This window comes from Orbicella faveolata, unplaced genomic scaffold (genome assembly GCF_042242905.1).
Source record: "Orbicella faveolata isolate gen_17 unplaced genomic scaffold, um_ofav_v1 contig_47, whole genome shotgun sequence".
In the NCBI taxonomy this organism is placed as follows: domain Eukaryota; kingdom Metazoa; phylum Cnidaria; class Anthozoa; order Scleractinia; family Merulinidae; genus Orbicella; species Orbicella faveolata.
Genome location: NW_028301577.1, coordinates 16,742,501 through 16,754,634, shown reverse-complemented (window position 1 = coordinate 16,754,634; position 12,134 = coordinate 16,742,501). Strand labels below are relative to the sequence as shown.

General features: G+C 45.1%; 1 protein-coding gene and 1 long non-coding RNA gene across 2 annotated transcripts; both read right to left on the bottom strand.

Moving 5' to 3' along the window:
- Window positions 1-6,077: 6,077 nt before the first annotated feature.
- LOC149097376 (uncharacterized) lies at window positions 6,078-9,829 on the bottom strand. The gene is made up of 3 exons (XM_089280143.1): window positions 9,573-9,829; window positions 8,543-9,009; window positions 6,078-7,645 (listed from the first exon to the last, which is right to left on the bottom strand). Exons 1-3 carry the CDS (start codon window positions 9,650-9,652, stop codon window positions 6,477-6,479), a joined length of 1,716 nt encoding a protein of 571 aa, XP_089136269.1. The 5' UTR covers window positions 9,653-9,829; the 3' UTR covers window positions 6,078-6,476.
- A 677-nt stretch (window positions 9,830-10,506) lies between these two features.
- LOC149097375 (uncharacterized) lies at window positions 10,507-11,617 on the bottom strand. The gene is made up of 3 exons (XR_016204069.1): window positions 11,460-11,617; window positions 11,131-11,229; window positions 10,507-10,805 (listed from the first exon to the last, which is right to left on the bottom strand). It is a non-coding gene; the product is annotated as an uncharacterized LOC149097375 (long non-coding RNA).
- Window positions 11,618-12,134: the final 517 nt, after the last annotated feature.

The following is a 12,134-nucleotide window of genomic DNA, read 5'->3' as shown; positions in this document are numbered from 1 at the left end:
AATGGAGGCTTCGTTCGTGGGCCCAGTTATCGGCCAGTGGGCCCAGTTCTCGGCCACAAAAGAGTGTGCGCGATTCCTCAGAATAAACAACGCTTTATTACCATTTTTTGTTGTAAATCACTTATAAGGCTTGTGTTTTGATATTTGGATCACAAATTATCCTTAAAGAGCTTTGTTTCATGTTAGAAAAGAAAGTTTTTTGCACACCTAGTTTTTCTGTTACGTGCAGTCAAGCGAGGCTCAAAAAGAGTTGGGTATTTAAAACGGGGTTAAGTCAGAGCTCATAGTTTTCAACATGACACCCCATTACAGCTTTATTTTTACAACTGACTCGACATAATTACTCGACGCAAAACTATGAGCGCTTTTAGTGTTGAAGGCGAGCAGGGTGGCTGAGAATAGGCAAATACACAAAAGTACTAAGGAAATATTAAGGAGTGAATTTAGGTCAAAGAATTAAACAGGCCAGAAAAAAATTATATTTAAACTATAGCTTTATCACTCTAGAGGTGAACTGTGGCTGAAAAGACGTCTGAGGGGTGAACTGTGGCTGAAAAGACGTCTGAGGGGTCGACTGTGGCTGAAAAGACTTCTGAGGGATGAACTGTGGCTGAAAAGACGTCTGAGAGGTGAACTGTGGCTGAAAAGACTTCTGAGGGGTGAACTGTGGCTAAAAAAAAATTGGAGGGGTGAACTGTGGCTGAAAAGACGTCTGACGGGTGAACTGTGGCTGAAAAGACGTCTGAGGGGTCGACTGTGGCTGAAAAGACGTCTGAAGGGTGAACTGTGGCTGAAAAGACTTCCGAGGGGTCGACTGTGGCTGAAAAGACGTCTGACAGGTAAACTGTGGCTGAAAAGACGTCTGAGGGGTGAACTGTGGCTGAAAAGACCTCTGAGGGGTGAACTGTGGCTGAAAAGACGTCTGAGGGGTCGACTGTGGCTGAAAAGACTTCTGAGGGATGAACTGTGGCTGAAAAGACGTCTGACGGGTGAACTGTGGCTGAAAAGACGTCTGAGGGGTCGACTGTGGCTGAAAAGACGTCTGAAGGGTGAACTGTGGCTGAAAAGACTTCCGAGGGGTCGACTGTGGCTGAAAAGACGTCTGACAGGTAAACTGTGGCTGAAAAGACGTCTGAGGGGTGAACTGTGGCTGAAAAGACCTCTGAGGGGTGAACTGTGGCTGAAAAGACGTCTGAGGGGTGAACTGTGGCTGAAGAGACCTCTGAGGGGTGAACTTTGGCTGAAAAGACTTCTGAGGGGTCGACTGTGGCTGAAAAGACGTCTGACGGGTGAACTGTGGCTGACAAGAGTTCTGAGGGGTGAACTGTAGCTGAAAAGATGTCTGAAGGGTGAACTGTGGCTAAAAAGACGTCTGAGGGGTCGACTGTGGCTGAACAGACGTCTGAGGGGTAAACTTTGGCTGAAAGACGTCTGAGGGGTGAACTGTGGCTGAAAAGACCTCTGAGGGGTGAACTGTGGCTGAAAAGACGTCTGAGGGGTCGACTGTGGCTGAAAAGACGTCTGACAGGTAAACTGTGGCTGAAAAGACGTCTGAGGGGTAAACTGTGGCTAAAAAGACGTCTGAGGGGTGAACTGTGGCTGAAAAGACGTCTGAAGGGTGAACTGTGGCTGAAAAGACCTCTGAGGGGTGAATTGTGGCTGAAAAGACTTCTGAGGGGTGCACTGTGGCTGAAAAGACTTCTGAGGGGCGAACTGTGACTGGAAAGCCGTCTGAAGGGTCGACGGTGGCTGAAAAGACTTCTGATGGGTGAACTGTGGCTAAAAAGACTTCTGAGGGGTGAACTGTGGCTGAAAAGACCTCTTAGGGGTGAACTGTGACTGAAAAGACGTCTGAGGGGTGAACTGTGGCTGAAAAGACGTCTGAGGGGTGAACTGTGGCTGAAAAGACGTCTGAAGGGTGAACTGTGGCTGAAAAGACCTCTGAGGGGTGAATTGTGGCTGAAAAGACTTCTGAGGGGTGCACTGTGGCTGAAAAGACTTCTGAGGGGCGAACTGTGACTGGAAAGCCGTCTGAAGGGTCGACGGTGGCTGAAAAGACTTCTGATGGGTGAACTGTGGCTAAAAAGACTTCTGAGGGGTGAACTGTGGCTGAAAAGACCTCTTAGGGGTGAACTGTGGCTGAAAAGACGTCTGAGGGGTGAACTGTGGCTGACAAGACTTCTGGGGGGGTGAACTGTGGCTGACAAGACGTCTGAGAGGTGAACTGTGGCTGAAAAGACTTCTGAGGGGTGAACTGTGGCTGACAAGACTTCTGAGGGGTGAATTGTGGCTGAGAGACGTCTGAAGGGTGAACTGTGGCTGAAAAGACATCTGAGGGGTGAACTGTGGCTGACAAGACTTCTGAGGGGTGAACTGTGGCTGACAAGAGTTCTGAGGGGTGAACTGTAGCTGAAAAGACGTCTGAGGGGTGAACTGTAACTGAAAAGACCTCTGAGGGGTGAACTGTGGCTGAAAAGACGTCTGACGGGTGAACTGTGGCTAAAAAGACGTCTGAGGGGTCGACTGTGGCTAAAAAGACGTCTGAGGGGTAAACAGTGGCTTAAAAGACGTCTGAGGGGTCGACTGTGGCTGAAAAGACGTGTAAAGGGTGAACTGTGGCTGAAAAGACCTCTGAGGGGTCGACTGTGGCTGAAAAGACGTCTGAGGGGTGAACTGTGGCTGAAAAGACTTGTGAGGGGTGAACTGTGGCTGACAAGAGTTCTGAGGGGTGAACTGTGGCTGAAAAGACGTCTGAGGGGTGAACTGTGACTGAAAACACGTCTGAGGGGTGAACTGTGGCTAACAAGACTTCTGAGGGGTGAACTGTGACTAACAAGAGTTCTGAGGGGTGAACTGTGGCTGAAAAGACGTCTGAGGGGTGAACTATGGCGGAAAAGACTTCTGAGGAGTGAACTGTGGCTGAAAAGACTTCGAGGGGTAAACTGTGGCTGAAGCGACGTCTGAGGGGTGAACTGTGGTTGAAAAGACGTCTGAGGGGTGAACTGTGGCTGAAAAGACCTCTTAGGGGTGAACTGTGGCTGAAAAGACGTCTGAGGGGTGAACTGTGGCTGAAAAGACGTCTGAGGGGTGAACTGTGGCTGAAAACACGTCTGAGGGGTGAACTGTGGCTAACAAGACTTCTGAGGGGTGAACTGTGACTGACAAGAGTTCTGAGGGGTGAACTGTGGCTGAAAAGACGTCTGAGGTCTGAACTGTGGCTGAAAAGACGTCTGAGGGGTGAACTGTGGCTGAAAAGACTTCTGAGGGGTGAACTGTGGCTGAAAAGACGTCTGAGGGGTGGACTGTGGCTGAAAAGACGTCTGAGGGGTGAACTGTGGCTGAAAAGACCTGTGAGGGGTGAACTGTGGCGGAAAAGACTTCTGAGGGGTGAACTGTGGCTGAAAAGACTTCTGAGGGGTGACCTGTGGCTGAAAAGACCTCTGAGGGGTGAACTGTGGCTGACAAGACTTTTTAGTGGTGAACTGTGACTAAAAAGACGTCTGAGGGGTCGACTGTGGCTAAAAAGACGTCTGAGGGGTGAACTGTGGCTGAAAAGACGTCTGACAGGTGAACTGTGGCTGAAAAGACGTCTGAAGGGTTAACTGTGACTGAAAAGACTTCTGGGGGGTCCACTGTGGCTGAAAAGACGTCTGAGACGTAAACTGTGCGTGAAAAGACCTCTGAGGGGTAAACTGAAGCTGAAAAGACGTCTGAGGGGTGAACTATGGCGGAAAAGACTTCTGAGGAGTGAACTGTGGCTGAAAAGACTTCTGAGGGGTAAACTGTGGCTGAAGCGACGTCTGAGGGGTGAACTGTGGTTGAAAAGACGTCTGAGGGGTGAACTGTGGCTGAAAAGACCTCTTAGGGGTGAACTGTGACTGAAAAGACGTCTGAGGGGTGAACTGTGGCTGAAAAGACGTCTGACAGGTGAACTGTGGCTGAAAAGACGTCTGAAGGGTTAACTGTGACTGAAAAGACTTCTGGGGGGTCCACTGTGGCTGAAAAGACGTCTGAGACGTAAACTGTGCGTGAAAAGACCTCTGAGGGGTAAACTGAAGCTGAAAAGACGTCTGAGGGGTGAACTATGGCGGAAAAGACTTCTGAGGAGTGAACTGTGGCTGAAAAGACTTCTGAGGGGTAAACTGTGGCTGAAGCGACGTCTGAGGGGTGAACTGTGGTTGAAAAGACGTCTGAGGGGTGAACTGTGGCTGAAAAGACCTCTTAGGGGTGAACTGTGACTGAAAAGACGTCTGAGGGGTGAACTGTGGCTGAAAAGACGTCTGAGGGGTGAACTGTGGCTGAAAAGACCTCTTAGGGGTGAACTGTGGCTGAAAAGACGTCTGAGGTCTGAACTGTGGCTGAAAAGACCTCTGCGGGGAGAACTGTGGCTGAAAAGACCTCTGAGTGGTGAACTGTGGCTAAAAAGACTTCTGAGGGGTGAACTGTGGCTGAAAAGACGTCTGAAGTGTGAAATGTGGCTGAAAAGACTTCTGATTGCTGAACTGTGGCTGAAAACACGTCTGAGAGGTAAACTGTGGCTGAATAAACGTCTGAGGGGTGAACTGTGGCGGAAAAGACTTCTGAGGGATGATCTGTGGCTGACAAGACTTCTGAGGGTTGAATTGTGGCTGAAAAGACTTTTGAGGGGACGACTGTGGCTGAAAAGACTTGTGAGGGGTGAACTGTGACTGAAAAGACGTCTGAGGGGTCGACGGTGGCTTTAAAGACTTCTGAGGGGTGAACTGTGGCTGAAACGACTTCTGAGGGGTAAACTGTGGCTGAAAAGACGTCTGAGGGGTGAACTGTGGCTGAAAAGACGTCTGAGGGGTGACCTGTGGGTGACAAGACGTCTGAGGGGTGAACTGTGGCTGAAAAGACCTCTGAGGGGTGAACTGTGACTGAAAAGACGTCTGTGGGGTCGACGGTGGCTTAAAAGACGTCTGAGGGGTGAACTGTGGCTGAAAAGACTTCTGAGGGGTAAACTGTGGCTGAAAAGACGTCTGAGGAGTGAACTGTGGCTGAAAAGACGTCTGAGGGGTGAACTGTGGGTGAGAAGACGTCTGAGGGGTGAACTGTGACTGAAAAGACTTCTGAGGGGTGAACTGTGACTGAAAAGACGTCTGAGGGGTGGACGGTGGCTTAAAAGACTTCTGAGGGGTGAACTGTGGCTGACAAGACTTCTGAGGGGTGAACTGTGGCTGAAAAGACTTCTGAGGGGTGAACTGTGGCTGAAAAGACTTCTGAGGGGTGAACTGTGGCTGAAAAGACGTCTGAGGGGTCGACTGTGGCTGAAAAGACCTCTGATTGGTGAACTGTGGCTGAAAAGACGTCTGAGGGGTGAACTGTGGCTTAAAAGACGTCTGAGGGGTCGACTGTGGCTGAAAAGACGTCTGAGGGGTGAAATGTGGCTGAGAAGACTTTTTAGTGGTGAACTGTGGCTGAAAAGACCTCTGAGGGATGAACTGTGGCTGAAAAGACGACTCAGGGGTCGACTGTGGCTGAAAAGACGTCTGAGGGGTCGGCTGTGGTCGAACGAAGAACTGGGTTTTTTGAGGGGAAATGAAACTAGTTGGAAAAACTGAGTCTGGACTACATTGGTTGGACGCAGTGGGGCCAACAAACAGCTGACTTGGGGGATATTGAGTCTGAACGGACTGGAAGAAGTTTGATGATTGCTGCGATAAAGCTTACCCTTTGGGGGACACAGTGTGGCTGTAAACCATCGTTGCTGTTGTAGCCAAGTGCGACTCGAGACACCACGTTTGAGATTGGTTTTTTGTTTCCAACAGAACGTTTTCTGGGAGCACGTTCCCCTTTACGGCCCCTTCCTTTGGGCATTCCGTGAGCAACTGCCGCGGATAAATTGATCCCGCCCGAATTACACTTCGTACTAACCAGCCAACTAAGAAAATCTTTTAGACGATCTATGGCGAAACATGCAGCCAGGGTGTGGGCACAGATTGAAAATGCGGCAAGTCCGGGACATTTTGCACATTCAGCTTTTCCGTTAGCAAACAGGTTTACCACGTGTAGATCTCTGGGATTTGACTTTGACGGAACAACGACTGTCTCATTGTTTTTGCGGCATTACAGAATGATGTTCTTTATTCAGGGAATCCGCCTTATTCACCAATGCAGATAAAACGTCATGAGGTATCCAGTCGATTCCGATACTTTGAATTTCCTGCATAACGGCATGTGCTCCGCTTCGAAGGGCATTCGTGGCTTGGGTAACGCTTGACTGTTGCATTTCATCAATGTTAGCCTCGTGAATTTTTTGTAACACTGCTTTTCTCTGATCGATGCGCATTCGGCTCCATTCGCTTGGGACAACTTCTAGATACCGGAATTCTTCTCTCAATTTGTATTCCCCTCCTCCTACTGCTGCTAGCTCGACATCTTCCTTTTGCATCTTGACCAACTTCTGAACAGATGATGCAAAGGAATACTCATCCACTCTCTTCTTTCCATGCGATTCACGTGACACGAAGTCCTGCAATACATTGTTGGTTGCCTCTGAGCGGTTGGTTGTGAACTTTTCGGATGGACACGGCCAGTCCGGCTCTTTGACGAACTGGACTAATAACACAATTCACGAAATCAGCGCTCTTGTGATTATGAAACCATTTGAAGAAATTCCGCCCATTTTGGTGTAGTGCTGACCATGGTTCTTCCAGCTGGCCGAGCTGTTTGACAAACATGTCTCTGCTCGAAGCATCTGCAAACCCAGCTTCAAAGACAGTTCCTCTCTGTCTTCCAAATATGTCAGCGACAATAGTTTCCTTTACTATGCCACTTATTCCAAATTCCTGGAGTTTGCTTTCGACGTTCGCCTTCAGGTGAAGATCACATAGCAGATTTGTGGCCCTTTCAAAGTTGTTTCTGAACGCAATGACAAGAGCCTTCTCGCCATCAGTACCAAACGCTAAGACTTTGCCTAAGCCTGGGTTTAGTGATTTCAGGGCTCCGCTAAAAACTGAATATGTCTCTGTCGTTTTCTTTTCGTGAGTGAGGACGACAGGGCCTATCATTGAAGGGTGCTTGCCATCTTTTCTGTTTTCTAACAATAAGTGCTGATACGTGATGGGCATCACATTATAGTCACCTATGTCGAATGTTGGGTCCACGGTGAAGGGTTTGAACTCGACTGGATTACAGCAAAATCTTACCATATCATTCAGAGTTCTGTCGGTTGTAAGGACACACATTGGCTCTGGGGCGACTCTTACGTCTCTTATGAATGCTGATTTCCGGTCGCTTGCTTGTTTTTTACAATCGCCGAGAAGACGAAACCACGGATCATGTTGTTTTCCTGCCCCAGAAATATTCTTCACGGGAACACTCGTTTTGTCTCTGGGCTTTCGACCAAAATCCTTTACTTGCTGTCTACCTCTGGGTAGTTGTCTTATGCCAGAACAGCCGGGCAGACCCCCAAGTTCTTCTGTGACTGTTTTGTAGACCACCTCCCTTGGCTTAGATTCTTCAGAAGCCGACTTCAGGAAAGTCTCGGTACTGGTCCAGGTTCTCATGTATCCTGTCGACCGTGACTTGTAATTTCCATGTGGTCTGAACTCAATTGAGTGTTCGGCGCCTCCTTTAAAGGAATACCGAACCAAACAATATCGATGCATCATACCATCAGGCCCTATAATGTGGTATATTAATATCAGTGATGCTTCATTTATTATAGGTTAATGGCTTTTACTACTAACAGTTGGTATTTTAGTTTTAAGGTTGTCGACAGTGGACAATTTTTTACATCGCGAAAATGTTCTACTCGATAGATTTTCTTCAAACTTCTATTGCGGACAGACGAATTACTTGTTTCAGAAATGAAAAAAAATTGGGGGTCACGGACTTCGTTTTGCCTTTAGCGCGCCCTCGATGCCGTGACGTGGCGTGTGAATTTGCGTGTGCAGTAAGGATGCGCAGAAACAATTAGCGGGAGCCGGTGCCCTTAAGAGCAAATTGAGCCCTTTCAACTCGGAATTTACTTCATTTTACTTCTCGACATTGAAGTTGACAAAAGTTGCGCGATATTGCAGCGTGATATACCCGTGATCAAAATCAAATTCTGTCCTGTCTCGGCCGATTGAGAAAAAATATAGAGATTTCCGCTTTCAAAAGCAAACGCAAATCTTTAAATATAATTTATCTCTTTCTTTTATTTTATGTGATGGACCTTTGCAACTGCACGGATAATAACAGCTCCAAAATCTTCGGACTGTTCTTTAGGGTAATCCTCTTGAAACGGCAAAATGCTTACAACCAAAATGGCTCAGGCAAGCAAATCTGTAACCTTGCATACGTGTTTGGTAACTCATCGGTTATGGAGTAATTCCGTCTCTAAACAGCTATCGCACTACAGCATAGAGCGATGCTGGTCACATGACAGTCATTGCTCTATTATAATTTCAGTTTTAAGCCAAAGGATCACATTTTTCGGGGTTTAACGGCTAACGGTTGATCCCCATTGAGACCCTCACATCGGGTAGAAACCCCCGGAAAAACCCTTTATACATAAACGTCAAAAGTAACCTACCATAAATCACATCAGTCCTCTTCCTAAAGTCATTTAGAATCCCGTCTTTCAAGCAGAAGTACTCTCTCTTAAGCGTTAGAACAACAGCTGGGCCATTCATTTCTTTATTAACGTCTTTGGAGACATTTCCACCTTTGTCAACAACAAAACGGAATTTCTTGTTACGGTTATTGAACCAGCAATCACAATCATCACACTTGAGATCCTCGATGGATTTCAATGCTTCGGTGTCTACAATGAGGGTTCTGTGGTGCTCGACATGGATAGGTTGTTGGATACAGGCGACGCTTATGGGAAGCGACGTTCCAACTGATCTAAGAAGATTTACAACTCTCAGTGGTCCAAGAACCTCTGTTTTCTTTGTATATACAGGAAGTTTGGGGTTGTCTTTATAATACTCAGTGACACGAAATGCTTCATCCCCGCTGCTACTGTCACTTTCTTCGTCACTTGAGCATTTCCATTTACTGCAAATTACAAAGGAATGACCAGAATAAAGATTAATAAGGACAGGAGAGTAAGTGAGAAGCCCCTCTTCATTCATGAAACAGTTACCTAAGGACTCCCTAGCTAATACACAAAAGGCCACCAGAGAATATGGATCATCGTTCAAGGCAAATATATTTACCCGGCGGCATTAAGCAGCTTAATATAGACATTGTTGGATGTAAATGAATGAAACACCACTGAAAGTTTCAGTTTTCGCTTTAGTATCCCGCAGTAAAACCGCGAATGAAACAAATAACTATCAAACCTGTCTTGTACTGACGTCCGCCGGAGAGCAAAGTGAATAGTTTTATATAAGAAACTGATTGCAAATATACCCTATTCATGCAGACTAGAATGTTTTACACTCAATGTTAATTAATGAGCTGAAATCAAACAACGCTAAAATGACTTCTCACTTAAAAGAATGGTTTCATGGCTATTCAGAATTATTCTTGTATCTATCCGGTATCTATTCGGTTCACGAAATCTGCCTCAGTCTTTACTTGAGCTTCTTGACATTATAAACGTTGAGATAGAATACCTTGTCTTTGGTGAAGGCATCTGTTGGTCTGCTGATGTGGGAATCTGGGACCCGGTAAGATCAACGATGTCTTGAATCATTGCAACAATGTCCCCGCTGTGTAACAAAACGTATATCGTATTTATTCGAAAGCACTACTATATCTGTCCTTTTTTGGAGTAATACAGTCATTTTTTTCAACAAACTAAAATCAAATTAAAATAACTGGAAAAATATAAACAAATACATCAAAAATTAAAGTAGATATCTGGCCTAACTTACATGTAATTATGCCTTGCCTTGCAATGTCTTACATGTAAAATAATGAATACACAGTTGGCACATTAATTTACGCGATGATTGAATAAAGCTATGGAAAGTTTCAGCATCTTAGGATAAATACTCTTTTTAAGCCCGAGATTGAGCCTGATTGGTGGGTGGCATCCACTCCCTTGTTCATCCGGGGCCGGAAGTTAACAAATAAACTGCATCTGGGAGTTTCTTTTAAATATATAACATAAGGAAAAAGACAATTAAATTATTAAGTTCATGAGGTAACATATTACCTGGTTTCTGGTGAGGAAATACTTTGTACGGTGATGTAGAACTCAGGTAATGAGTAAGATCAACGACATCTTCAATATCTTCAAAGCGGCTTCCACGTGAGAGAAGCAATTATAAAAGTATTGTTTTTTTCTTAAACAATGAGTACTAACTCAATTTCTTCACATCAAAAAATAATGCACTTTATAATTTCTGTTGTAAGGGAGAAGGCGAACACCTTTGTTTGTCTAAGGATATTCACATACACTCGTATTTCTACCGACCTGTCTAAACTGCCGTCATCTTTGTTTCTTGTTTCTTTGTTTCTTGATCCCATCACATCCGCAAATTTGTTTTCTCTAGTTGCTGGGTCGTCCCTCAAAAATTAATTGCAACGATTCCCAGTCAGTGTCAGCGACCTTTATTATTTTCTCCAATTAATCAATTAGAGCAAAATTTGCCGAATATACGTCTTTTCACATGGATAATGAGGGCCGGGGAAGCGTCGAAGGGCAGTTGGACAGAACGGTAGGTCCCGCTTTTTGAAAGAACAATGTATGAGCTTAGAGTTTTCAATGTTGTACCTCCCGTTAAAGCAAAAGCAATCATTCTTACCGGTTTCAGCTGGCGTCACGAGCTTTTCTCTTTCTATGACTCAGAGCGGATCCTGAAGCATTCTGAACTTCGTTCTCGTCAATCTTGGGAGAATAACTAAAAACAGTTGAGGTGAATTAGTGTCTAATTTCAATACACTTAGTGTTAGTATTAATTTATCGCGAAGGTAATCAAGCATTTGAACTTTATATTTCAAAAGCCGTTCTAGAACTGCAGCATTGGAGTTCCAATTTATGAAGCCCGATTTGCGCTCCCACCACTGACTGAAGAGGATTCCACTTACCCTCTAACCTGCTAAAAGAGTTTTGAGGGGAAACAATTCTGCGCGAAGGTAAATACATTTTGGCGAGGGAACAGGGCTGAGTTTGACCTTCGGATGAACGGAGGGTGGGGAAGCTTTCCCGAGATCCATCATCAATACCTGTTGACATCGTGCACAGGTTTTCTCAAATTGTGACATGGTATAGATCCTGTACCGTCCTCTACTTTGTTGTTGTCATGATCAGCCTTTGTATTGGTACTGCAAAAAAGGAGAAAATTGGCCTATTGTATAGTATTACACTCCTTTTTTAGAATTAAGCAAAATAAAAATTATAGAAGATCGATTAGGATAACACGTAGGGATCTCCTTTTAATTCTACGGAAACTGAACAAATAAGTCATACTAATTAAGTTCATTCCTACTACTGCAACTATTTTATCCAGCATTGAACCTCCCTTCCCTTCCCCGGCTAGGATCATCATTTGTACCTGTCTAAGCTGAAGTCACGTGCAGACTTGATAATTGGTGTGGATCCTTCAGCAACCCCAACTTTGCTTTCATCGGTCTTAGAATCACTGTATAGATTGAATTAAGTTAGTGTCGTCAGTCATTACTGAATTAATTGATCCTTTGTTAACAAAAACATCATTTAAACGTCACAAAAACGGAAAAAAGTGTCGATTTTACTTCGCGAGAACCCAAATGTACTTTCCGCTTCTCAGACAGTTTGTTTTTAGTCCACACGAATCTGATTATATTTCTAACCACTTATCTCATAAGCAAATCGACTTTAGGCTAGGTCAATTAGTATCCTTATTGGATTACTTCCTGGAAAAAATGTTTCCCAAACAAAGGAGGCTGTTAACACATTCATGATTTCTTTTTCAAAAGTAAGAAGTACACGCAAGTTACTGTGAAAACTAAAACGGATGATAGACGCCCCGAAAGAAAACCAATGCAGGACACGTTGGCTCTTGAATGGTTTTCTTTCTCACGAAATGTTTAATTGCTTTTTTGTTCGAGCAACGCGTTTCAGGCCGAGATGCTGAATTGATATTCATCGCAATATAAGCTAACAAAATTTTGGCTTCTCATATTAGTGAGGAAAATTCATATTTTGGCGAAAAAATTGTTTTTCACCAGACCCCGCGTTTTCCACACCC

What these genes read in the sequence shown, in the direction of transcription:
- LOC149097376 (XM_089280143.1), bottom strand. Translation starts at nt 9,652, where the DNA reads ATGATTCAAGACATCGTTGATCTTACCGGGTCCCAGATTCCCACATCA. An exon ending in ATGCCTTCACCAAAGACAAG is followed by an intron (nt 9,010 to 9,572) that starts GTATTCTATCTC and finishes TGTAATTTGCAG; the next exon opens with TAAATGGAAATGCTCAAGTG. An exon ending in GAGGACTGATGTGATTTATG is followed by an intron (nt 7,646 to 8,542) that starts GTAGGTTACTTT and finishes ACCACATTATAG; the next exon opens with GGCCTGATGGTATGATGCAT.